At 47.1% G+C, this 25,324-nt stretch overlaps 13 protein-coding genes across 13 annotated transcripts; 5 read left to right on the top strand and 8 right to left on the bottom strand.

Annotated features, from left to right (window-relative positions):
* Window positions 1–21: 21 nt before the first annotated feature.
* On the top strand, window positions 22–524 carry SERLADRAFT_389912 (uncharacterized protein; the record flags this gene model as incomplete). Its single annotated transcript, XM_007318479.1, has 1 exon — window positions 22–524. A coding segment is annotated over one exon (353 nt), but the record flags the coding sequence as incomplete, so codon positions are not given.
* A 76-nt stretch (window positions 525–600) lies between these two features.
* Window positions 601–1,041, top strand: SERLADRAFT_389910 (uncharacterized protein; the record flags this gene model as incomplete). Its single annotated transcript, XM_007318478.1, has 3 exons — window positions 601–725; window positions 785–988; window positions 1,011–1,041. Coding segments are annotated over 2 exons (294 nt in total), but the record flags the coding sequence as incomplete, so codon positions are not given.
* A 272-nt stretch (window positions 1,042–1,313) lies between these two features.
* Window positions 1,314–3,679, bottom strand: SERLADRAFT_361544 (uncharacterized protein; the record flags this gene model as incomplete). The annotated part of the gene is made up of 7 exons (XM_007318477.1): window positions 1,314–2,301; window positions 2,365–2,492; window positions 2,541–2,623; window positions 2,692–2,895; window positions 2,951–3,053; window positions 3,123–3,372; window positions 3,456–3,679. The coding sequence occupies 7 exons, from the start codon at window positions 3,677–3,679 to the stop codon at window positions 2,025–2,027; spliced, it is 1,269 nt and encodes a 422-aa protein (XP_007318539.1).
* Window positions 3,680–4,327: 648 nt separating this feature from the next.
* SERLADRAFT_369772 (uncharacterized protein) lies at window positions 4,328–5,359 on the bottom strand (the record flags this gene model as incomplete). The annotated part of the gene is made up of 2 exons (XM_007318476.1): window positions 4,328–4,982; window positions 5,046–5,359. 2 exons carry the CDS (start codon window positions 5,357–5,359, stop codon window positions 4,328–4,330), a joined length of 969 nt encoding a protein of 322 aa, XP_007318538.1.
* Window position 5,360: 1 nt separating this feature from the next.
* On the top strand, window positions 5,361–5,795 carry SERLADRAFT_369771 (uncharacterized protein; the record flags this gene model as incomplete). The annotated part of the gene is made up of 1 exon (XM_007318475.1): window positions 5,361–5,795. The coding sequence occupies one exon, from the start codon at window positions 5,361–5,363 to the stop codon at window positions 5,793–5,795; it is 435 nt and encodes a 144-aa protein (XP_007318537.1).
* A 68-nt stretch (window positions 5,796–5,863) lies between these two features.
* SERLADRAFT_467961 (uncharacterized protein) lies at window positions 5,864–7,913 on the bottom strand (the record flags this gene model as incomplete). Its single annotated transcript, XM_007318474.1, has 9 exons — window positions 5,864–6,173; window positions 6,248–6,453; window positions 6,504–6,695; window positions 6,759–6,899; window positions 6,957–6,966; window positions 7,026–7,121; window positions 7,173–7,369; window positions 7,429–7,774; window positions 7,841–7,913. The coding sequence occupies 8 exons, from the start codon at window positions 7,466–7,468 to the stop codon at window positions 6,042–6,044; spliced, it is 1,014 nt and encodes a 337-aa protein (XP_007318536.1).
* Window positions 7,914–8,236: 323 nt separating this feature from the next.
* On the bottom strand, window positions 8,237–9,900 carry SERLADRAFT_467959 (uncharacterized protein; the record flags this gene model as incomplete). Its single annotated transcript, XM_007318473.1, has 8 exons — window positions 8,237–8,547; window positions 8,622–8,827; window positions 8,878–9,069; window positions 9,145–9,285; window positions 9,343–9,352; window positions 9,411–9,506; window positions 9,558–9,754; window positions 9,814–9,900. 8 exons carry the CDS (start codon window positions 9,851–9,853, stop codon window positions 8,416–8,418), a joined length of 1,014 nt encoding a protein of 337 aa, XP_007318535.1.
* Window positions 9,901–10,242: 342 nt separating this feature from the next.
* Window positions 10,243–11,113, bottom strand: SERLADRAFT_467954 (uncharacterized protein; the record flags this gene model as incomplete). The annotated part of the gene is made up of 1 exon (XM_007318472.1): window positions 10,243–11,113. The coding sequence occupies one exon, from the start codon at window positions 10,735–10,737 to the stop codon at window positions 10,489–10,491; it is 249 nt and encodes an 82-aa protein (XP_007318534.1).
* Window positions 11,114–11,204: 91 nt separating this feature from the next.
* On the bottom strand, window positions 11,205–11,919 carry SERLADRAFT_467952 (uncharacterized protein; the record flags this gene model as incomplete). Its single annotated transcript, XM_007318471.1, has 3 exons — window positions 11,205–11,271; window positions 11,322–11,660; window positions 11,715–11,919. The coding sequence occupies 3 exons, from the start codon at window positions 11,781–11,783 to the stop codon at window positions 11,227–11,229; spliced, it is 453 nt and encodes a 150-aa protein (XP_007318533.1).
* Window positions 11,920–13,250: 1,331 nt separating this feature from the next.
* On the bottom strand, window positions 13,251–15,105 carry SERLADRAFT_415596 (uncharacterized protein; the record flags this gene model as incomplete). Its single annotated transcript, XM_007318470.1, has 8 exons — window positions 13,251–13,695; window positions 13,770–13,975; window positions 14,026–14,217; window positions 14,288–14,428; window positions 14,486–14,495; window positions 14,555–14,683; window positions 14,710–14,906; window positions 14,966–15,105. 8 exons carry the CDS (start codon window positions 15,003–15,005, stop codon window positions 13,564–13,566), a joined length of 1,047 nt encoding a protein of 348 aa, XP_007318532.1.
* A 52-nt stretch (window positions 15,106–15,157) lies between these two features.
* Window positions 15,158–16,957, bottom strand: SERLADRAFT_467949 (uncharacterized protein; the record flags this gene model as incomplete). The annotated part of the gene is made up of 9 exons (XM_007318469.1): window positions 15,158–15,306; window positions 15,354–15,608; window positions 15,668–15,888; window positions 15,941–16,132; window positions 16,195–16,341; window positions 16,395–16,398; window positions 16,462–16,557; window positions 16,610–16,806; window positions 16,858–16,957. 8 exons carry the CDS (start codon window positions 16,901–16,903, stop codon window positions 15,477–15,479), a joined length of 1,035 nt encoding a protein of 344 aa, XP_007318531.1.
* A 118-nt stretch (window positions 16,958–17,075) lies between these two features.
* SERLADRAFT_467947 (uncharacterized protein) lies at window positions 17,076–18,635 on the top strand (the record flags this gene model as incomplete). The annotated part of the gene is made up of 6 exons (XM_007318468.1): window positions 17,076–17,158; window positions 17,209–17,467; window positions 17,539–17,781; window positions 17,831–17,912; window positions 17,971–18,353; window positions 18,422–18,635. 4 exons carry the CDS (start codon window positions 17,324–17,326, stop codon window positions 18,072–18,074), a joined length of 573 nt encoding a protein of 190 aa, XP_007318530.1.
* Window positions 18,636–18,879: 244 nt separating this feature from the next.
* Window positions 18,880–21,252, top strand: SERLADRAFT_467945 (uncharacterized protein; the record flags this gene model as incomplete). The annotated part of the gene is made up of 2 exons (XM_007318467.1): window positions 18,880–19,040; window positions 19,101–21,252. One exon carries the CDS (start codon window positions 19,251–19,253, stop codon window positions 20,529–20,531), a length of 1,281 nt encoding a protein of 426 aa, XP_007318529.1.
* Window positions 21,253–25,324: the final 4,072 nt, after the last annotated feature.

Genomic DNA, 25,324 nt, shown 5'->3' with positions numbered 1-25,324 from the left:
GAATCAGTGATGCTATGGGACATGCCGACACTGCATTTGACATATCGTCGTCTCAATTACAACCTCTCCAGCGAGCTGGCCTGACACTTGTTACAGCCTTTTTCACTTTATCCTTTGTACTCATCCTTATACAGCCAGCCTGTTCCTTCGTATTGTGACCTTTATCCAGAATGCCTGCTCGCTACGCCCCCGTACCAACTCGGCGTTCGAGCAATGGGCCAGAGGCTGAACAAGAACTGGATGACGCCTTTGAATCCGATAACGAGGACGACAGCCAGCTCGAATCGACACCACTCACACAATCATACAGCATTCGCTCAGAGGATACTCTGCACAATTCCAGTCCAAATGCCATGCCAGGTGTCTACGATTTTGAGAGAGATTATGACTACGACCGTCCTCCACCCGGTTCTCCCCCAGGCATATCTGCTGTCGCTATGCCCAACGACATCGGTAACTCCAACGGTCAGCTACCTACGTCTCCCCTCGGAACAACCATACCTCGACCTTCATTCTTCCGTAGGGCTGTAGGAGCCATTCTTCCCACCCATTATGTTCGTGTGCCCACCAGCGAATCGTCCCAAGCAGGTGCCAGAGGTGGGGGTATCGAAAACGATGGCGTTTTTGCAAACGTCATGGCAAAGCCTACTCGGCCTGTGCAAGTTCGCACTGAAGACGGAGACGTATACATGGTTCCTGAGGAGACCCAGAGTCAGGCTCCACCGGTAGGACATCACTTTTTTTTTCATGTTATGCAACGCTAATCATATACCATTATTTCCAGTCTTATGCAGATGCACAGGCAGATGCAGTCCCTTCTTATTTCGAAAACACTATCCATGCACCCTCAGGATTCGATCTTGACTCTGATATGATGATCGAAGACCTCCCTTCAGGCTCAATCCTCATATTCGCCGCCAATCTTTTCACTTCCTTCTTCTTCCAATTCGTTGGTTTCCTACTTACGTACCTCTTGCACACATCCCATGCTGCAAAGTACGGTTCCCGCGCCGGTCTTGGGCTCACGCTCATTCAGTATGGATTTTACTCTCGTGTGACCGCTGACGGTGGCATGGGTACTGGTGATGGCGTACCAGGGGATGCGCCATTGGCCTGGCCCACAGATAACGTTGATTCGCCAGACAAACCATTGCTATCTACTTCGCCGACCCCTACTGTGCCTCAGCCCGACGGTGGATTGAACGGTGAATTCAATTCCACCACGCATATATGGCTCTCCTTCCTGCTCATGACTTTGGGTATGCAACGTTTTATGTTTTGTAGTCATGTTGATCTGACATGTTAATACTAGGTTGGTTCCTCCTCCTTTCCTCCCTGATCGGATATTGGCGTGTAAAGCGATGGGAGTCTTCCATTCGTGCATCATCTACGCCTACCGTCGTCACCCCTGAAGACATTCAGCTAGATCTTTCCACTAGACGGAATATTGAGCGTGTTTTCGGAATGTACCATGAAGAGGATATTCCAGAGCCCCGAGCATCAGACACACCTCCTGCCGCTTCCCCTCCACACAGAAATGCCAGTTCAATCGTACCAGACCGCCATACGCTAGAGCAAGCTAGGTTGCTGCAAGATCTAAGAGCTGCTGGTTTATTATAGCCACAGTTAGCTCATCTTGTCCTTCCTTCCCGACCTTCTCCTTGTAAATGTATAATCGTAATGCAGGAGCGCCAAGAGCAGCGTTAGCGTTTCTACTGTCAACCACGGACTTTCGTGCCAGTGTCAAATATTCGCTCTTTTTATTCATCTTATTTCTTCAGAGAATGTCTTTGTGCTGCAATCTTTATTCCAAGACTTGATATTTATTACCGAATATCGTATAACATTTGTTGTTTGTCTCGCAGTGCTTTCATGTGGGGATACTACCAGTACTGATCCGATTGATATGAAAGAATATTTGAGCTTCGAAATTGTTGTCGATTGTACATCTTCCGATAACTCACCAGCCTCACCTATTTAATATCGGATGGGACTGTTTCGTATGCGACTGAAAAGTTGTAGTATCACCTTTTGTCGAAGCTCATCAAAGTCCACACAGACAATCTGCTATCTTTTCCTCCAGCAACTAGCCAAAGACCTCTTTTCCGCATTTCTTCTTCGCTCATCTCATCGTCGCTCTCTTCATCATCCGTAACTTCCAGGAGGCCCGACTGTACAGTGGAGTCGTGCTCTTTTTCCATGGACGGTGTTGATCTAGCAAACGCGACCGCTTGGCAGCTTTGCTTGTGATATTCGAGCGTTCCCAGTGGCTTCATTGTCTTGGTGGAATAAAGTCTTACTCTGAGATGATAGAGACTGTTCTGTAACTACATCCGATCTGGTTGGAAGAGGATGAGCACTTACTTGCCATCCCACCCTCCGATTGCACACACTTTCCCGTCGTCGCGAATAGCAATGGCAGCGTTGCCCGGTTTCTTGGTCCTGTATACCTTACACGCATCTTCTAACGAAACGCCAGGCAGCCCTGCACTCTGTATCGGGGTGATTAGCGCTCTTCAGTGAGAGACGTAGCATCATACTATCAAATCATAACGCCCGACGAGGTGGTCTGCAGAGACGGTTAAAGCAAATGTACAGGCCCTTGAGACTGCCATGGCCATGACTGGAAATCAAAATACGGGTTTCTCAGTAGTGTGTTGGCCTCCGCCAGATGGAGCATATGCGCCATACCAGATTCAACATGAAGTGTGCTACTCCATGCTACTTGCCATCCAATGCCCTCAATAGTTTTTTTATTTTCGGGTCCAGTATATCTGCGGAGTATGACACCGCCATTCTCATATGCGCAGAGCAAACGCAGTTCTCGTGGCGAGCTAGAAGATGATGCGGTGTCTGGAAGAGTTGTGAATAAATGCATGGACATGATTATACCTTCTCAGTTTCGAATATTGGTATGAGATGGGCTTTAACAAATGGATGAGAAACACACCAGCCTGTCGATTTCCACGCCCGTCTGACTCTGTGTCAGAGCTTTCCTGTTTGCCTATAGCTGCATGTAGTCGCTGGCAAGCAGGCAATGTCCACACGTCTGCCTTTACGCATACATGAATTTCGACAGCATTGAAGCAGAATCAGAGGGTAATGCAAGCCATATGACTTACCAGTGAAGACTCGACAAGATTGGGCACAGCTATCAGTGCCTCAGTGTCAGTATTCTGGATAGCATGCTCTGCCTGAAGCAGAGGTAAAAGTGAAAAGCGACAATAGTTCAACGCATTTACGTCCAGGGAATAGCGTAGGTTTGGGGTGGGTAGGCCTGGCAGTGAAGCTGAACCTCCCAGTCTTATGGAAGCAGCCGCAGGGAACTCGTCGATGCGAGCCCACACATGGATTTTATTGTCCCTTCCATGCCTGCACGAGAGCCCCGCGTGGTTTGTATTGCATACACGAGTTAGCCAAGAACTTCGGTATAACGGCAGAGGTTGGCGACGAACGTGATAATGTGAGCATCCCATTCTTCTACACCCAGCAAACCGTCCGAATGCGCCTTCCACGACGCTATGGCACGCAGCGAGCGGGTGCTAGTGATAACGACAAGTCCTGAGGTATCCCCAGAGTATAATCGCTCGTTGTCATTTGAAAAGGAGAGAACGTTGACTGGGCTGAAGTGTGACCGCAAGAGATGGACTGGCGAAGGTGGTGGTGGAAGCGACGCCATAAAGCCTGGTGGATGTGATAGTAAGTCAAAACCTCAGAGCACACAGAATATTATCTATCTACAGTGGTGGGCATTACTGTAAGGAACATTCTGAACCAAAAAATCAACGGATCCAGTGAATATCTTGATTACAATCTCCGCGAACGCCCATGCCATGTCAAGGAGATCAATGAAAACATAAAATCTCCATCTCATCTGGACCATGGAGAAAACATATAAGGGCTCAGATATGGGAATGACTTCGTGCATTGGGTATCAATATACACAGTATATGTATGATCGAATGATCTAGCTGTCAGACAGCTCAAGAAGAAAGGTAGGCTACACAGGCGGTTGGATAACTAACCAACAGGAACATTACAGAAGACAAAGACAACAACAATGAGAAGCAATACTCGGGACTGCGAAGATGGAAAAATGGACTTGACGACATAGCATCTGCAGGGTCGAATGTAGAATAATGGTACACACACCAGGTGACAAAAGACGCGATGGCAGTATGAGTAGTGAGATCTAACGAGGAACCGAACAAACAGGTCGACTGCGAGAGAAAAGCCGGAAAAGCATCAAGAAATGAGAGCAAGAAAATATGACAGGGGAAAGTTTAGAATGCAGGAATGCGGAAACGTAAAGAAATGCATAGCATCTTTACGCAAAATTTGACCAAGACACGACCGCTTCTCTGGGAGGGCCGTCGGGCAAAAGGTCAGATGCGCCAGCCAGACTAGAGCTTCTCAAGGGTCGTTCAGCGTAGACACCTCTCATCGGCTTGGTGAATATCCAAGCAGGAACGACGCCTAGCTCCACGCTGTTCGAATCGCTGGTTTTGGGTCGGAATGCAGCAGGTATCAATACTGATACTCGTTTTGGCTCTCTCCCAACGGAACACCAACCATCATCAAATGACTGCAGAATGACCAGGTGTTCACCATTACGTACTCGAAGTTCGTCGGGCAGCACGGGCTCGAACTGCTGACGTACTGTACGTGAAATAGAGGAGGAAGATGATGACCCCCTGGAGGAGATTACAGACGAACGATTCGGTGAGGCCGAGTCAAAGCGCAAAATGGAGATGCGAGGTCGAGAACTACCAGAGTCGTGACGAAAAGGTGAAGGCGATTGTTGCGATGAACGTTGACTCGGACGTGGCGAACGAGTTGTCTCTCGAGAAAGACGAAGAGAATTGCGGTGTGAAGACAACCTGGGAGAGCGAGGCGTTCTAGTGATGACTTTGTCTGGGAACACGATGGAAGAGGTCATGTTGGCACGGCTGAATTCTCCTGCTGGAGTCACACCAGGTTTCCTGATAGTCAAATCCTTTGTTTTAGCCTCCAGCAAACAAGAAGATGCACAAAGATGTCATTACCTGACTTGACTAAGGTCAGTAGACTTCTCCTGGATTTCTCCGCCCTCTCCATTCAAGATTTTGACTAAGCCACGAATTGAAAGGAAAGCACCCGAAGGCTTCTCTCGCTGCGTGGTCCTCACCCTGCGTCTGTACCATCGGATGGATAGCCAGAGAATGGTGCTCAAAAGGACCAAGGGAGCCAGGACAAAGCCGATTATATATATGGAGCTTGGAGTGGAAGGGGCTGCTTGACTCGGAGTGCCAGTGGCTTCGTCGTCGCGTGAAAACACTGATGTACGAGACTCGAGGAAGGAACGAATCGTTGGTGACATGATGGATCAAGAGATACAGATTTTAGAATGGTGGAAAAAGGAGCGGCGTTGCTTGGAAAGAATGGTAGGCTCGAGGAGAGAGCTGAGGTGGGCAGATCTTGGAGAAACGACTTCGACACCAAGACTGCAGAGATCGTCAACACGTCGAATACAAATTTGCTTGGAGACAATCAACTTTCATGAGAAAACGAGAGAGGAAATGAAACGAACCAAACCGGTGCCTAGCTCAAAGTTACACGATCCGTTCGATATAGCCCTACTCGCATCAAGGAGGAGACATGTGCAACAGTTCCAGCTCGATTTTACCTATCAATTACCCCTTCAGCACTCCATTATTGACCTGCCTTTGTTCAGTAACCATGGGAAAGACCTGGGTGGGGCATTACGGCAAGGAAGGTTTGCAGTTGGGCGCTTAGATAGTGCTAAGTGGACATAAAATTATAGAACTTGAAATGCTGCGATGCTAAATTCACCCGCACTGGTCCGTACAGTAAGTCAGATTTGACAGTGGTGAAAACAATAGACAATATTAATATTGTTCCAAAAGTCGAGGAAAATACATCATACAATACATTTTATCAATAACAGAAGGATATGCAGTGTCGCGACAGCATCAAACCACATGCACACGATCACTCCTTGACACTCAAACTAACGCAATTCGACACTAGTGTATCTGAATTCATTCCTTCAGTATAGCCTCCACCTCAGGCTTTATACTGGCAAACAGATCTTTCGTCGTGTACTTTGGCTTCCAACCAAGAGCCCGTGCTCTACTAGCACGGCAACGGGAGTTGGAACCTGAGTATATAGCCTAGGCAACACTTTGATATCAGCAAACAATACCAGGAATCCACTAGGTGAGATGATAATTGAACCTAGACTTACCATGGGATTAACCTTGAGCTCTTCTTCAGTCAATACTATGGGCTCGGGACTCCTACTTTTGCCCAGCTCATGAAGTACTTCAGCAACTGCTTTATTGACATCGAACATCAAGTGTTCGCCGTTCTCCCCAAAGTATAGGCCTTCACGTCCGTGTCCTGCCTTATTAGCCAAGATGGCGTCATATAGTACAATGTATAAGGACGCAGCTGTCAAAAATAATCAACGTTGGACTATCTCGTTTCGACAGTGGCCTTACTATCATCGATGTGGATGTTAGGCCATCGATTTTTTCCCTCGCCAACGATGCTGACTTGCCCACTCTTCAGACTGCTCCGAACAAGGCGTGGAATCAAAATGGAAATTGGATTCTGGATGCCAAGGTCGACGAGTTTACCTGTAGCACGGGCATAGACAATAGAGGGAAGCACGATGTGTGTGCGTGCATATCCTACACAAGACGATAGCGTCAAGGGTCGATGTGGATTTACTGGATCGAACGAACGCAGCGCACCTTGCTTATCAGCCTCGATGATCAGAAGATCAACGTTTCTGTGAATCTGTGTGTCTGGAAGAGTCTCCAATTGTTCGACATCCGTGTCGTCGTAAATGGTATCATAAGCGTATTTTCCGGCGGCCTTATCCATCAGAACACCTATGATAAATTAGAATTAACACCCGTATAAGAAACTCACATGAATTCAGGGCTTACCAGTGCCAGACTGTTAGTTGCAAGTATTCGATAAGCAAAATGATCCAAATATGAAACGATAAGGCTTACAGTGTGAATCAAGATAGGTGCCTTTCCTGTAGAGTCATAGCGTTTCTTCAGCCCAGCTAAAATAGCCTTGGTTGCTGGTACATTATCAGCGTCGGCCTAGAAAATGCGATCAGAACCAAAGAAACAGTCACGCCAAGTAAGACCTACACAAGCAAATATCACATCAGACTGGGACGCAAGCTGCTCTAGCTTGTCGAGTTCAGAAAGAGATCCCACAACAGCATGAACGCCAACGGATTCCAGTTTCTGTGCCTTTTCAGGAGAGCGCACAAGGGCGGTGAATTGCGATGACGACGCTGTAGGGTGCTCGAGAAGCAGCTCAAGGACAGCGCCTCCGATGTATCCTATGTCACAAAATAAACATTCATGGGAGATGTGGAGGATGCAGCAGCCTATTACATACCCGTTGCACCAATGATAAAGACGTTCGTCGTGGAGGACATGATACTAGTTAGTCAAAGGTGTTCAAGTTGATCGGTGTTTTCTCTGGTAGGTACTGGCGCAATCTTCTAGCTGTCGTCTTGTCATGCCCTTTATATGCTGGTATGTAATTGATTCATAAGCCAGCCAGGCAGATAGCTTAGAAATCAGATTTGGAGAAGACAGTTGAGTGTTGATACGGTATCAACAATTCCCGGTCTAATTCATTCATTCGGCTGACTTTCAACTATCCAAAGCGCCCTGTTAAGCCGGAGAGACTGGAATATAAACGAAACAGCCAATAAAAGCAGAGCATAATGTAAGTTGTGCTAGTTTGGGATTAGAAATGTAGTCAGACAAGTACACGATCAAATGAGGGATTTGGTAATAAATACATTGAACATAACACTTGTTATAATAGAGCAGCTTCGAGTTGTCCTGTCCTACACGTTTAGATGATGATTGATGATGATCCCCAGCCAAAAGTTTAGATCGGTAATAGGCTGAGAGAGGCTGGGAGAGAAGTAAATAGATAATAGTAGACGTACTGTACTGAGAGAGCGTCTGTCTGACAAATTTGTTGGAATATCCGAACCGGCTTTTAGTATTAGCTTTAGACGCCGCTGCGGTCAATTGTCGATGTAAGAGGGGTGATGCGACTTCCAAGGTCTTGAAACGACCTGTAAAACGCCAAAAAAATTGCTTAGGGACTAAGCGCGTCAAAATCCAAGGTATCTGGCAGCATCTAGCACCTCTCAGACTAGTGGTCTATTCAGTAGGTCCGATTCAGCAACGATTCAACAAAGCGCATTTATATCATTTTATTCGAAAGGCGAAAGAGAATACATCTTGCAGAGCTTTCTACTTATAACAGACAAACACGACAACATAAAAGTTGAACCATATGCACACAATCACTCCTTGAAATCAATGCAATATAAAAACATAGACCCACTAGCAGGATCAATATTTATTCCTTTAATATTGCCTCCACCTCAGGTTTGATACTCGCAAGCAGGTCTTTCGTCGTGTACTTTGGCTTCCAACCAAGAGCTCGTGCTCTACTGGCATGGCAACGGGAGTTAGTGCCTAAGTATGCAATCTGGTCAAAAGTTTGATATTAGTAAACAATACCAATACTCCGCTGTGCAAGACAATGGTTGAACATAGGCTTACAAGGAAATCAGCGTTGAGCTCCTCCTCAGTAAACGTTGTGGGCTCCGGGCTCCTGCCTTTGCCAAGCTCATAAAGTGCTTCGGCAACCGCTTTGCTGACGTCGTACAGCAAGTGTTCGCCGTTCTCCCCAAAGTACAAGCCTTCACGTCCGTGCCCTGCCTTACCAGCCAAGATGGCTTCGTATAACACAATATATAAGGAAGCGACTACCAAAATAATCAGTTTCGAGTCACTGTTGTTTCATAAATAGGCTTACTATCATCAATGTGGACATTAGGCCATCGGTTTTTGCCCTCGCCAGTCACGCCACCTTGTCCACGCTTCAGACTGCTCCGAATAAGACAAGGAATCTGTATCGATTTTGGATTCTGGATGCCAAGCTGGACGAGTTTACCGGTCGCATGGGCATAGATCGTAGAGGGAAGCACAATGTGCGTGCGTGCGTATCCTGAATAAGATGATCGTTGTTCAAGGTTAAAGGTCAATGTGGATTTAACGAAAGGAAAGTGGAAAGAAAGCGCACCTTGTTTATCAGCCTCGATAATCAAGAGATCAACGTTTCTGTGAAATTGTGTATCCGGAAGGGTCTCTAATTGTGCGACGTCCGTGTCGTCGTAAATGGTATCATAAGCATATTTTCCAGCAGCATGATCCGTCAGAACGCCTGCAATAGACCAGAATCAGTTGCTGCAAAAGTAACTCACATCAGTTCAGGACTTACCAGTGCCGGACTGTTAGTTTAGTTGAAAGTAATCAGTAATGGTCAAAATGTGGCACAATGAGGCTTACAGTGTGGACCAGAATGGGAGCCTTTCCTGTAGATTCATAGCGTTTCTTCAGCCCAGCCAAAATAGCCTTGGTTGCTGGTACATTATCAGCGTCGGCCTAGAAAATGCGATCAGAACCAAAGTAACAGTCACACCAACTAAGACCTACACAAGCAAATATCACATCAGACTCGGAGGCAAGCTGCTCTAGCTTGTCGAGATCAGAATTGGATCCCACAACGGCATGAACACCGATAGCCTCAAGCTTCTGTGCTTTTTCAGGAGAGCGCACAAGCGCGGTGAACTGTGATGACGACGCTGTAGGGTGCTCGAGAAGCAGCTCAAGGACAGCGCCTCCGATATATCCTGTGTCACGAAATACGCATTGGTGAGGAATATGAGTGGTAGAGTAGTCTATTACATACCGGTTGCACCAGTGATAAAGACATTCGTTGTAGAGGACATGATAGTTAGTCAGAGGCGAATATTATAAGTTGATTGATGTTTTGTCCGTTAGATATTGATGCAATGACCTCCTACTCATCGTGCTTTTTATATACCTGGGTAATTGATGCATAAGCCAGGTAGCTTAGAAATCAACTATGGAGAAGAAGATGGCAAGACTCGCGACAGGTCACCATTAATGCATCATTAGCAATTCCCCGGTCTTGCTTACATTCCACGATCCTGAAAGTTCCAGGTGATCCTAAGCACGGCCCGTCTTCATGGATTGCGTCAACGTTTCACGTTATTACCACCCAAAGCGCCCTGCTAAGCCTGAGAGACTAGTATTATACACGAAACTGCCAGATAAAAACAGGGCACGACTTACAAAAAGTAAACTTATTTATTAGTCATTCGAGGGATATCTCCCTATCTTATCTTATCATATTTTTGTTTTTTAATAGGTACAACTGAATTACTATCCTCAGAGCTCCCGTGTAAATCACCCACTGAGCGACACTTCGATTTCCGGTTTAATGCTTTCCAGCATGTCCTGTATTGTGTACTTCGGGTTCCACCCTATGGATCGCGAACGCTCGGCACGACAACGTGAGTTCAAAGCAAAGCCCCCAGCATCTCGAAATCTGTGTAACGGCTTACCCCGAAATACTTGAGCAACTCTTCTTCTGTGAATGTTGTCGGCTCCGGGCTCTAACGCCAGGCACCGTCTCTTCAGTCTCGTTACCACTTGCTTGACACCCGAATGCTTCCAGGAGTTGATTAGTTGTCCATGAAACCGATTCCTTATCCACTACTGAATGTAACGAAGGCCGCCGTCTCGGATCTTTGTCCAGAAGCATCTTGATGAGCTGCCTAAAACCAGAATATCCGCCTTCATCCACCATCCCAGCAATGAACTGAAGAACCCTCCCACAGGACCACAGATCCGCTCATATGAGACTGAATGCCCGTGGCGGCTTGTCAGCGTCGAGAACAATTTCTGGAGCGCTCCATTCGAGAGTCCCACAGGACCTTTCGACCATATCATCTGCACCACTGCACTTCATGGCTATATCAAAGTTAATAATAAGGAGCCTCTCAGTGTCAAAGGTACAGATAAGATTGTCAGGCTTGATATCCAGGTGCGCAATTCCTTGTGCATGGAGGAAGGCAACACCTTCTACAAGCTCGCGGCTCAGCCGCTCGGATCTGTCCTTGTGAATATACCCGAACGTAGAAAGTGTGTTCCCCCTTTCGAGAATAAGCAAAGGTCCCAATTCCAACACGACCACTTCAACCAAGGGCACAACATGGTTAAGTGGAGTTCTTTGCGTTGATAATTCCTTGAGAAGGGAGAGCTCATTGCACAGTTTGTGGACAAGCTTCACGATAAGTCATTTTCCGTTGGAGTCTTTGGCCTCTGCTATATGATCCGGTAACTGCTCCAATTTATTAGCGCAAAGCAGGACACGGGTCTTCAAACACTTGCCTCATGTAGGGGGGCAAAACCCTTGGGATCTACTTGTAACTGGAAACATGTTCCTTTGAGAGCGTCAGTCATCACGTTGCGGATATCCATGGCACTATATTGCTTTGAACCCGGACCCCCTCGCTGACTACGTCGTTTGTCACTATCCCCGGTGTTCAAGTGGTCATTAGTATGAAAACTCTTTTTGATACTTCCGACAATCTTCTTCGAAATTTGTTCCATATCTGGACTCAGGGCTCCTCCTTTTCCGATGTAGAATGCATAATTGTAGAACTCACGCAGGAAATGCGTTAATTGAAAAGGATCCCCCATATCGAAAGTTTTCAGATCACGGCAGACCTGGAAACGGAACCCAAAGTTAAAACTAGCCCAAACGAATGTCTTCAGACGTACTTTATCATCATCATCCATGAAGAAAAAGTAGCGATTTATTTCCCATTTTTCAGAGAAGAACACTGCCATGAGGAAAACATTGTTGTCATATTCATTTTTGATGCGGTCATCCTCTCCGAGACGCGCTATGAGCCGTAGCACACACGCCGCGTAAACATTGAGCTGGTACTCATCCTGATTGTTGCAGTGCGAATCGATTTTGACCAAAAAAGAGGGATACCGTGCTGTAAGAAGGTAGCATCAGGTCGCGGCGAATACTTGCGGTTCTCGTTTTCCTGGGTTAGATGAATGATAATAGGGAAAGGGATAGCCTGATCGCTAAGCAACAAAATGAGATACGTTCACTCATATGATCTACTAGTATGATGATCAGCTACTCACTAAACGCAACCAAGCTTGTCAACTTCTTTCATCCAGAATGTCTCGAACCAGTCGAGCACCAGGCGACGCGTCTCCTCTTCCGTTAATTGTCCACGCTCACGCGGTGACACCGAGTAGGCAGCAGCGAAAGCGAAATGGGCCAACTCAAGATTCCAGGCCACATATGGAGGAGCAGAGTTATTCTCGTTGACAAGGTTATTGAACAACTTGGCCAAATCGTGCATCTTGCTTTCTCTTGTCGAGAGTTGAGGGAGAACTGTAGCAACGATGGAGAGTAACAGCTTCGACTCGTCATCCAGCGGTGGTTTTACCATGTCCACTATATCCTTTGCAGGTTGCTGGAGACATTTATCTCGATCGAACTCATTCTCGGTGACCGCCCGATCCCACTTGATGCTGGAAACTTGGCCAGAATATTTAAAAGTGACTAAATTGCGGTGTGGATTAGATCGAGAACTAACAGAGGTCACGTTAAAGTCCTGGGTTGCAGCTGAGAAGGCTGATCGCTCTTCGAGTCGGTGCTCAACCTCCACCAGCTCAGCACGGAGGCGGGCGACGAGTGCGAGGTCCTCGAGGGCGGTGGTCATGAATTTGGGGGGTTGGTCGGATGGTGGTTGTGGTGGTAGTAGAGCTTCGAGAGTCTGAGAGCAGTTAATCGCAGCGGCGCTACTAGGTGCCAGTCTGGGGAAATTGCCGTGAGGTTGGTGTGACGGACGTCGTAGGGTCTATCATGGGTGTACCACCGGTCATGCCTGCAGGTATAGACATTATGGAGATCGATATTTGTACCCAGCCCGGGTAAAGATTCAATGGGTGCAGGTGTGTTTGCGGGTAGGCACTACAGGTCTGCAGGTCACCTGTGGGTACAGATCCAAGTAGCGTACTATTCTACTGCCATAATAATATCACTGTTTTTATAAACACCCGAAACCTCCCTCCCTTTGCCTTTATGCTTCATCTGTGCTCCAATAACCTCTCGGAGCTAAGCGACAGTCCCCCCTCTTGTCCGTTCTTGTTTCTAATGATGATGATGATGAAGATGATGATGTGTAGAAGCTAGAAATAGTGAGGACCTCAACTGTGATCAGAACAACTGTATTTTGTACCTAGAAATAGTCAGGACTATGCCGGTACATTATCAGCTACGGTAGAAATGAGAAATACTGTAGAAATGGAATGTCATACCCTCAGTGTGATCAGAACAACTGAGGGTATACGATAGACGGTAGGTGACTATATAAGAGCAAAGTGAGATCAACTTGTAGTTGAAATATGTTTTGTATCGCAAACTTTAAGTATGAGATCCAACATGATGATGATCATGAATAACTTTTTACTATAACAGACAAATACGCAGTGTCACGACATTGTCAAACTTCAACCATATGCACAAAATTACTCCTTGACCCTCAAACCAATGCAATTTAAAAGGATAGACCAATTAGCATACCTAAACTCACAATCAAAGTCATTCCTTCAACATAGCCTCTACCTCGGGCTTGATACTGGCAAGTAGGTCTTTCGTAGTGTATTTTGGCTCCCAGCCAAGAGCTCGTGCTCTACTGGCGCGGCAACGGGAGTTAGAGCCTAAGTATACAGCCTAGTCAAAAGTTGAATATTAGTAAACAATACCGGAAATCTACTGTGTAATATGATAATTGAACGTAGTCTTACAAAGAGATCAGCCTTGAGCTTCTCCTCAGTCACCGTTGTGGGCTCTGGGCTCCTGCCTTTACCCAGGTCATATAGAGCTTCGGCAACCGCTTTACCGACGTCGTACAGCAAGTGTTCGCCGTTCTCCCCAAAGTACAAGCCTTCACGACCGTGCCCTGCCTCGTTAGCCAAGATGGCTTCGTATAGCACAATATATAAGGATGCAACTATCAAAATGATCAGCCTTGAATCATTGTCATTTCACTCATAGGCTTACTATCATCAATGTGGACATTAGCCCATTGGTTTTGGCCGTCGCCAATCATGCCACCTTGCCCACGCTTCAGACTGCTCCGAATAAGACACGGAATCTGCATCGATTTTGGATTCTGGATGCCAAGCTGGACGAATCTACCGGTCGCACGGGCATAGATCGTAGAGGGAAGTACAATATGCGTGCGTGCGTATCCTGTATAAGATGATAGTCGTTGAAGGTTAATGGGTACTGTGGATCTTACGAAAGGAAAGAGGAAGCGCACCTTGTTTATCAGCCTCGATAATCAAGAGATCAACGTTTCTGTGAAGCTGTGTGTCTGCAAGAGTCTCTAATTGTTCGACGTCCGTGTCGTCGTAAATGGTATCATAAGCATACATTCCAGCAGCTTTATCCGTCAGAACACCTGCAATAGGTCAGAATCAATTCCCACATAAGAAACCCACACCAGTCCAGGACCTACCAGTGCCGGACTATTATTTTAGTTGACAGCAATATAATCAACAAATAAAATGATCCAAATCAGGCTTACGGTGTGAATCAAAATAGGAGCTTGTCCTGTCGATTCATAGCGTTTCTTCAGCCCAGCCAAAATAGCCTTGGTTACTGACTCATCATCGGAGTCCGCCTGGAAAATGCGATTAAAACCAAAGAAGCAATGCTGCAGTCAGACCAAGTAACGCCCACACAAGCAAATATCACAGCGGATTCGGAGGCAAGTTGCTCTAGTTTGCTGAGTTCGGAAAGAGATCCCACAACAGCATGAACACCGATAGCTTCAAGCTTCTGTGCCTTTTCAGGGGAGCGCACAAGGGCAGTGAACTGTGACGACGACGCTGTAGGGTGCTCTAGAAGCAGCTCAAGGACAGCGCCCCCGACATATCCTGTGTCACGAAAAACGCATTCGTGAGGGATATGAAGGATATAGTAGTTTATTACATACCAGTTGCACCGGTGATTAAGACATTCGTTGTGGCGGACATGATAGTTAGTCAAAGGTGAATGCGCAAGTTGATTGATATTTTGTCCGGTGGTGTTGGTGCAATAACCTCCTACTCGTCGTGCCTTTTAGATGCCTGGGTATTTGATTCATAAACCAATCAGCCAGGTAGCTTAGAGATTAACTATGGAGAAGAAGATGAAAAGACCCGTGACGGTATCGATAGCATTCACCCTGTCCTGGTTACATTCGACGATACTTAAAGTTCCGATGGCCCTACCACGGCCCGTCTTTATAGACTGCGTCGATATAACCATCGAAAGCGCCGTGCTAAGGCTGAGAGACTAGCTTTATAAATGAAACAGCCAAATAAAAACAGGGCACGACTTACAAGAAGCACACTTACTTATCAGTCATTCAAAGGATATTTCCCTATCTTATCTTATCTTTCTGTTTTAACAAGTACAACTGAACTCATTATACATGCTTGCTATCCTCGGAGCCCCCGTGTAAATCACCCACTGAGCGACGCTTCGACTTCCGGTTTAATGCTTGCCAGCATATCCTGTGTTGTGTACTTCGGGTTCCACCCTATGGACCGCGAACGCTCAGCACGACAACGTGAGTTCGAGCCCAAATATGCCCCCTAAATGCTGCAAACATCAGCAAAGCCCCGAACATCTCAAAAATTGTGTAAAGGCTTACCCCGAAATACTTGAGCAGCTCTTCTTCTGTGAACGTTGTCGGTTCTGGGCTCTTTCCCTTACCTAAATCGTAGAGCACCTGCGATACCGTCTTGCTGATATCGTACAACCTATGTTCGCCGTTTTCTCCGAAGTAGAATCCTTCCAGACCATGCCCAACCTGGCCGCCTGTGGGTTGATTTTTTGTAGCGGCATCATAGACAGCGATGAACAAATCAGAAACTGTGCAGCGTCAGTCTCCGAGCGCCAAAGACGAAGAGGGATAGGCGCTTACTGTCATCGACGTGAACATTCGGCCATAGGTTCTTTCCCTCACCCACCATGCCGCCCTGCCCCCGATCTAGACTTGCCTTTACTAGAGCAGGGATTTGCTGTGAGTGAGAGTGTTGCACTCCGAGGTCAACAAGGGGACCAGAAGCTATGCCGTATATTGTAGACGGAAGAACGATGAACGTTTTTACGAAACCTGTGACAAAGATGACGAAGTTTAAGTACACTGCAAAGAAAGACGTTGCAACGATCACCTGCCTTTCTGGTCAGCAGATACAATCTCCAAGTCAACCTCACGGTGCATTTGAGTAGGTTTCAGTGACTCGATCTGTTCAACGTTGAGATCAGAATAGATGGTCTCGGTCCCGTATTTTCCTGCTGCATTATCTCCCAAGACGGCTATTCAATCATGTTAGCGGAGGAATCTTAGATATATAATCCCACTTATTCACCTGTTCCAGACTGTGAGACGAATTGCGATATAGGTCAGGGTCTGCTGACAAGTGCATTGCTTTCTCTACTGACCGTATGTATAAGGATGGAGGCGCGACCTTTTGCATCATACCTCTTCTGGAGGCCACTGAGGATAGCTTTCGCCGCGTCTAAATTATCAGCATCCGCCTGACAAAAATGACATTGGCGCGAGTGAGCTTGATTGAAATGAAACACGTACACAGGCGAATACCACATCAGCTTCAGATGCTAGTTTCGACAACAAGGTGGTATCTGAGTGGGACCCGATCACGGCTTTCACCCCAACGGATCTGAATTTTGGTAGTTTCTCCTCCGAACGGATGAGAACTGTAATATGAAACGAATCCGACTTGGGGTGATTGAGGAGGTTAGCGAGTACTGAACCCCCTATGTAACCTGAAACATCTTAAATAACGGCAGTCGTGTGGGTATATGATGGGTTTATACCTGTAGCACCTGTCAAAAATATGTGGGTGTTTCCTGGTTGAGGCATTTTTTGTAAGATAAGTTTGTTCGGATGTAGAGGTGCTGAAAGAGAAGAATATCTGACACCTAAAAAGAACTGACCTGCTTTTATAGACCTTTGCTATTCATGAGTGACGTCAAATAGCCAGATGCCGACCACTTTTGGTATCTGCCGCACCCTTTGCTTCAAATTTGAAGCTGGATGTCCTGGTAAAGGCTTTGGATATGCTCTGATTCTGTATGATATCCAGGTTAACTGCTAGAACTTGAAGCGGACTATGAGGTGGTCATGCATGATGGCCTCAGTAAATGTTTACTAACAACGAGATCTAGGGTTAGGTTTTCATCGTCACATCACGGGACAACGCGATTCAAGATGTTTTTACATCTACCACTGAACCACCTCCACTAGTTCTGGATCTCAGACTGGAGGGAATAATACGATATTATGACACACAACTCTCAAGCTGTATTGCCTGGACAGCCCGTTGCAATTCCTCTTGGTCCAACGCTTCAAATAGGTGGTGGTCTGTACTCGAAGGATGGTCAAGTAAGAGCAAGTTTAATCGGTGTGCCACGCAGTAAAGGATCGGTTGGTATCGGTCTTCTTTAGTCACTTCTATGGTGGGGAGCACGAGTGCAGGCTAATCATGTATTTTACAGGCTATAACGATATCTCGCGCTCGGCCACATGTTCCTACTGTTGGTTCAATAGTGCTTGGAACGGTTATACGTTTATCGCCATTGCAAGCCATAGTGGCCATAACTGTCGTTGATGGTGTTCCTTTGCCTACTGGCGATGAATATACGGGCGTCATTCGCACTCAAGACGTCAGAGGCACAGAAAAGGATAAAGTCAAAATAGGTGATTGTTTCAGAGGAGGAGATGTCGTAAAAGGATTGGTGGTAAGCCAAAATGTTATTTATAGTAACCGGCCTCTCAAGCGCAACGTAGATATCGCTCGGCGATGCTCGCAGCAACTACATCACCACGGCACGCAATGACCTAGGCGTAATTTTCGCTACTAGTGAAGCAGGTAAGGCACTAAGGAAATCTATGCTCGTCCTGGAAACTAATCCTAGATATTACCTCAGGTGCCACGCTAGAACCCGTGTCCTGGCAGGAAATGCGCTGCCCAAAGACAGGACGAATTGAAAGGCGCAAGTGTGCAAAACCTGAGGGTCTCCAGTCATCATAGTCTTCGCTCGTATTCCGCACCTGCCATTATATTCACCGCCTCCTTTCTAATTATTTTCACTTCCATGCCAGATGTGGCTTAGCTATGATCAGTTCCAGTTCTTTGGACTCACAACTTCGGACCGGTATTTTTCCATCCATCCATACTATACTGCAACCAAAGCCAGGTACCAAGCAGTATTTCCGCGTGCCATAGTTTGTGATCACTTCACTAAGGGTATCCGTTTGCCCTATGCAGCATTGCCCGATTATGACGTAGCTGCAAGGTTTGTTGAGCAGGGTACGTCCCAGAGACTTTTAGATGGCAGCTGTATTTCGAAGCTGATTCCCCTCTTGTAACTTACCAGGGTTTTGATGTTTTGTCCTGAGTCACCCGTGGAGGGTTCATAAAGGCCTTGTGCCTGTAACATCAAAACCAAACCTGCCCATGTCTCGACTCTCTTTCGCACCGTTGCCAATAATTCACACAGCATATGATCGATGTAATCGGTTGAATAACTATCAACGAAGAATAGAGTTGCTTGTAGTATATCATCGATTCAATCAACACGCATGATCCACAGTTCTCTAAGAGCTTTATGAATTTCCCCGGTGTATCCGCAATGACATCGACGTTTTCTATGTTCAGAAATTTTTATAAACCTCTTTTTCTTTCTTTTTCGCTGTAGCCTTGAAACCTGTACGTTGATGAGGACTGCGTACCCCATATAGCAGTGGTAGATACAAGTCAAACCCCTGGCAGAGAGATGGTAACGTGCCGAGCTCGGCATTAATCAATTCCCACAGCGGAGACGTGAACAGACGCTGAACGCTTTGATTCCGGATATTTCTCTTTTGTCTCTCACAGCGTCCACAACGGCGAGTACGGATACGACGACAACGACACGGCCACGACGACCGACGTCGAGTGTCCGCAGTAGACATCCAAGAATTCCACCGTAGTCTGTTAGTTGGTGTATATCAATCCGTGAGTAACCTCGCCTCACTTTTCCCCAGTTACCATTTACTGAACACCATAAACTGGCAGCAACGGTCTTAGAACCTTTTTCAATTCTCGCCATTAATATTGCATCGCCGATATATTGACAAGAGACACTTCCTGTCACCCTACATTCTTTTCATACCCTTGTTCGCTCCTTCAACAGTTCGACAGCTTTTTGCCCAATCGCAGGTTGCCATGTCGTTTCACAACCCAAAAAACAAAGTCTTAAGAAAACGTCAAGATGGTATTTTTGGGTCAGAAACAGCAGCTGTTCCTACCGCTACCTCCCTTGGTGTTAACACGGCAGAGCCGGGTTCCAACTCTTTTTCAGCTATACCTCTAGCGACTACAGGTCCTACCGACACCTCAGTCGCCACACCCTCTTCATCCCCTACCTCATCCCCTGCTGCATCTTCGACAAGTAGCCCATCGTCATCAAGCAGCAACATTCCGATTGGCACCGTTATCGGCGCCTGTGTCGGTGCTTTTGCCGCCCTCGCTCTCGTTATCATTCTTGCTGTATGGTACAACAGGCGTTCTTCGAAGCCCGCCGCCTCTAGACAAATGGAGAAAACCTTGCCCTCCCCTAGTTCGCGGAACGCAGACAATAATTATCACCGCCGCAGGTCCCATATGGAAATATGGGACAAACTAGATGACAGTGAGAGCCAAGAGCAGGGACATACCAAGCGCGTTGCATCCACAGGACCGATGGAAAAATTAGGAGCGATGTTCAAGCGAACACCGAGCACGACTTCAGGCGAGAAATCGTCAGAAGGACATGGTGTTCCAGAGTCGATCACTCCAATGCAGTTGGCCAAGTACCATCCCAATCTTGCTGAAGAGATGGCGTCTCTGCCTGCGCGACCATTCATGGGTCGCGCCGTGGTCGAAGAGCCAGCTATTTCATGGGGCGGGGAGACGGTGGCAGACCAATCATTCCTCTCACTTCGGTCCGGTGTGTCTGTGAGGGAGTCCATGTCGCCCACTATCGCGATGGCCAAATCTACCCCTCCTGCCACTTCTTCTGAGCCACATCGTTGGGAATCTGCGGAGGTGATGCACTATGACGAGACTTATGAGGCCGAAGCAGAGGACGAGGAGTCCAATAATCCGTACACTGCTGCCATTATGAGGAAAAGGAGCACTAGCAATCCTTTCTTCAATGCGCAGGAAAATAAAAAATCAATCAATCCTTTCGCTGATGCCTATGCTGCAACCGTTCCACGCAACTTGGGAGAATCAAATACTGAATCTACTATCAGCGTTACTAGCAATGATCGTGCCATGCAGTCTCTCATCGCCGCATTGCAGGTTTCTCCAGAAGAAGTGGAACAGCGTTTGCGTGTTGCCTCCATGCAACCCTCATTTTACTCGCGGACCTCTACTATGATGACCACCGATGAGGAAGACATCACAAGCATGACGTCCTTCCCTCTTCCACCAACTCAGGTTCCTCGAGGTGGTGAAATCTGAGGTCACTACGTGCTACTCGGCAGTGGATTGATACTTCTCGCGTCATTCGGCAATAATTCCAGTCTCGTTTTTCGGCCGACACACCATTCATGTTTAGGTTTTCTACACTATATTTCTTCAATTAGCAAGTCCTGCACACCCTTCATCTTGTTACCCGTGATATACTTCGTTTTTCTTGTCTGTTGTCTACGATCTGGAATCGGCCCCCCTTTCTTTGTCATCTTGACTTGCCAAACTGTTCTGTTAGCTGGAGTTTGAGCTTCTTTTCTTGCGGTAGGTATGACATTTCAAATTGCATCGACGTTGCAGGGGAATCGTTGTATTGGGCATGTTACTGGTTTATTTTCATTGTCCCCTCACTGAAACTATTGAAGAAGAGCAGAGTACTTGGCATTGTTTGATTCTTCTTATTTATATCGCAATGTTCCCTCCATTTTTGGTGGTGCTTGGTTTACTCTCGCGTATTGTAGCCTTTCATCATTCATGCGATGGAGGTATGCTTGCTTGTAGTTATACAGAACTTATATGATACATACATACGTTGTTAAAATACAGAGGGTTCATTTGAGGTTTATCACGACATAGTCGACCTTTGCTTCTCCCTTGCCGCCGCCGATAGCTTCATTGCCATATACCTTCGAGTTGTTAAGTTTGATTGAAGCAAGTGACGAAGGTGGCAGAAATTTTTTAAAGCTTTGCGAAGCTTCTCATAAGTAGCTGGACAATGTCCATAGATATATCGCCGATGACAAGCCTCAAAGTCGTATTGCAAAAGGTATTTGAGTGAGCGGTCGTCCAAGTTGGGTTTGCCTGTTTCCGATATAACAATGCCTGCAATGTTCGTAAGCACAGCATTAAACTACAGAAGACCTCCGGGTTGACGGCCGTGCGTTTCGCGGGTAGCTGAACGATCGTTGGATCTGCTTGCTAGCATTGCGCTCGAGCCTCTGTGGGAAACGATCAATCAGTGGAGAGAATCACCAAGGGGGACCTGAGCTGGTATCACCGTCAGGATCATCCCGAGCACCGATAGAAACCGGATGGTGGAGGGGGGAGATGATCCCTTCGGCTTTTGACGACCCAGTTCGCGCAACAGGGAAGGAGGTCAAGACATCATTCTACTCCGACACACAGCTCACCTGGTCAAAAGTCTTGGAGTTGTTATTTTTTTTAAAAATGATTTGTGAAGATTCCTCCGTGTACGTAAGAGGGAGGCAGCCCCGAGTCCGAGAATGGTGGATAGAAAGTACGATAGAAGCACCAGGGGTGATAAGGCGCAGGTTCTATCAATTGCTGTGCTGAAGTAATATTTCCCGGAGATAGAAATACCTTTCACCGTACAATGGCTCTTGTGGGAACCAGAAAGCCAAGATTAAGATCGATTCGAAAATAGGTCCAACGACAAGCCACATGATTTCTTTCTACGCAAAGCAGCCTTTGAGTGTGACGCCGGACCCTGGTTCTTGGGACCTACTACGTATAAGGAGCTGGGACGGCGCGTCAGGATATATGATGATGCACAGTCCCAGATAAATATCTTAACTTGAAAGCCGCATTATGTGGTCGACGAATGGCCGTGAAGTCCGTGCCGTTTCAACACGTAAGAAAGGTGGCCAAATCCACGTGCAATTACAGGAAGTAATATTCAACCATCGAATCAGGCCGTTAGACAGCGTTGCATATGATGTTGCGCAGTGTGACGAGCGGTAGAAGGCGATATCCCATTTCCCAATATAGACCTTGGAATGTAAGCTATGAGAGATAACACAAGGTGCCGAGAGAGACGCGAAATCCTTGTCTTCGACCAAGTCTTCTTGCGGTGTTTTCAGAATCTGATAAGTATGATGTAGGAAGCAGACAACAACACAGCGTGTGTCAAGGAACCAAGGAGAGCTCGCTTGGGCAATTTGTGGCGTGTGAGGCTAGGCGAAGACCTGTCCTTCTTCGGACTCGCAGGTACAATCTAGGTGGCAAAAGCGTCATCATCATCGGCCGTTTTGCTAATAGCAGGGTTTCGTATGACTGTCCTATTGACAGAGAATAATCAAAAGCCATGCAAGTAAAGAGCAGCCTACAAGACGGTGTTTCAAGTTATTTTTCAATGAGTCTAAGATAACTCGGTTAATGAACTCAAACGGTAGATGAGATGAACACCGGGGGTATCGTGTCGATATTCGAATGAGTGTAGGAGACAGAAGTCGGGGTGGGGTATTGGACGAGGTTCGGCTGATGGCAGCATCTTCTTTCCGCGAATGACCACAAAAGGGAAGGAAAAAGGATATAATTGGGGTGCGATGCAGCTGCGATGCATGTGATGAGGGCTCGATGAGGGGTGGAGATGGAGAATGTGGAGACAGATATTGGGAAGCGTGGTCGCCAGTCTCATCGATAATCGATAATGTACTAGTACAGGATGAGGCCTATCGGCGTATGCTATAGCACGCTACTTTTCTAATGGCAGAGCGCAGAGCTGCTTGAAGACGAGTACAGACGGAAAATGGGTATAGCCAAGACGGATGATTCAAGTCGGCCACATTCGACATCCACAGCAGAAGTAGCACAAAAAAGGTGAAATGCTACAGAACCACCCGAGGTGGCAGTGACTTGATACCGTTGCCCAGCAGTTAAAGCTTTACAGTAAAGCCTTGTCCTGCCGCTCTAAAAGACAGCACTGCAATAGCTGTGACAGAAAAGCTTCCGCTCGACAGCCGAAGCCACGAGCAATCACAATTGAGGAGATTACCAGAAAAGGAAGGGAGCACGTGACACAAAGAATAGGACAGCGCTGAGCATCGCCTTGCTTGCCTTTGCCTTTGGACACATAGCCTTCAAGTGGTCCATAGTCGTCGACATATATCTCTGACATTGCCCGGAGGCGCAACGGTCAATATCAAGTCGCCTTTACCTGCTATATATCACGTCCTTCTCCTTCTCTCGTTCTCTAGCACTTGGGGCGGACCTATTTGATTTCTTCAGTAACTATATCCCACACATATCCATCTTCGACAGCTTTTTCTCAGCTTACTCTCTCCCACATCCAGACAGCCATCCTCGCCTAACTACGTCTCCCAAAACGTGGGTTTCCTCCTCAATATCTGCCCTGGGTAAGTCCTTCCGTGCTCGTCGGCCTGTTTAAATTATATCTCATAGCTGTCTCTCAGATAACCGGATCTCCATCTTTATCTTCCCACTCAGGCTCCATGTCTGCCCACAACATCGAGGTAGCTCAGTCCTGGGCTGGGACTCACTTCCCTAACCAGCAGCCGAGGTTGCAACTCGACGAAGAATATCCATATATCATTAACCATGATCGGAGCCAAAGCACCCATCGCCTTACCCCCCAACCCAACACATCGCAGTCCTTTTCTGCGTCCTTTTCGCCCTCTCAGTACTCTCCGTATGGCTCTGATCAGTTTAGCTCACCACCACCACCCAACGCACTGCCTTCTGCCAATCGACAGCAGAGTTCTGGTCAGACCTTCCGTGGTTCGCTACCCAACAGCGAGGCTGGTGGGGTCCTCAACGATCGCTTGAATCCCCTGGGTGTCGTGGATCTCCCCCAAAACGGATTATCCGCCGGCCAACAGCAACAATCGACGCTACAGAACGGTTTCAATCAGGCTCAGTTCTCTTACCGCTCGCCATTTCAACCGAGCCCTAACCGTCCCTCACCATCCTCAAGTGGTGGTGGATCAGCATCCCTACACGATGGTGAAAGATCAGTTTCTTATCCTACTTCCGTTCCCATGCAATTTTCGTACCCCCATCCACCTCCGCGGCGCCAATCTGAAATTCAACAGCAATACATTCGCCAATTGCACCCTGGTGATTCCATCCAAGCCTCCATGATGCACCAATCGAAAAGGCACAGAGGGCTTGATGAAAGTGACAGTCACTACGATGCTGCCAACGATGATGGTGATGGATATCAGGAACCGAACAAGGAAGGGGCACAGAGACCAAAAGGGTAGGTCGCGTAAATAGCCAAAAATGTCAGTCCACTAACCTTTCTGCATCAGGACGGGCGCATGCGCCAGGTGTAAAGGTCTCAAGGTTTGTATTCCTTTCGTATCGTTGCTACTGAAGATTGTAAACTCCATTCATTTCAGGTCAAATGTGAATTTAAAACAGAGCATGACCCATGTCGACGCTGCCTGGGCGCCGGTCAGGAATGTATCATACCTGGCCGTAAGAAACGCAGAACGCCCCCGTACGCTTTTACTTAGTAATGATTCCTTGTCATCTTCAAGCTGACTAGTACTCTATTATCTCTCAAAGGAAACGGGAGCACCTGCTCAATCAAATTCGCGAACAAGCCGCTCAGATCCAGAAGCTGATGAACCAGCTTGAAGCTATAAACAGCTCTCAGAAAGCCTCGGCCTCCGTGTCCTGTATATCGCCGACTTCGCCGAATTCCCTAGATGCCCAACCGCATACCCCAGCTTCAACTGCAGATTTACATTCTGAGGTCGATACTGGCGCTGCAACGTCTGATATCACAACCAGGCCAGAAGTCCAAGATTGGATTGCAAAAGCGCGACAATCAATCGAGGCTTTTGGTGGAATTATCGGTACCGCAGGAACTGGTGCAACTCAAGGCTGGCTCAGTCAAGAAGACGCAGAGGTTGACACCAGCGACGAGGATGAATACGAAATCGGCGTAGAAAACTCTGAAGGCGAGGAAATCGGCTATGCCACCGAGGAAGACAACCGTGGTCTCCTCGCAACCGCGAGAGATACACCGTCGATATCGAGTCCTACCACAAAAAAGAAAGAGCTAGGCAGGACCTTAC

This window comes from Serpula lacrymans (assembly GCF_000218685.1).
Source record: "Serpula lacrymans var. lacrymans S7.9 unplaced genomic scaffold SERLAscaffold_7, whole genome shotgun sequence".
NCBI lineage: Eukaryota > Fungi > Basidiomycota > Agaricomycetes > Boletales > Serpulaceae > Serpula > Serpula lacrymans.
This window is presented reverse-complemented; position numbering and strand designations above follow the sequence as displayed.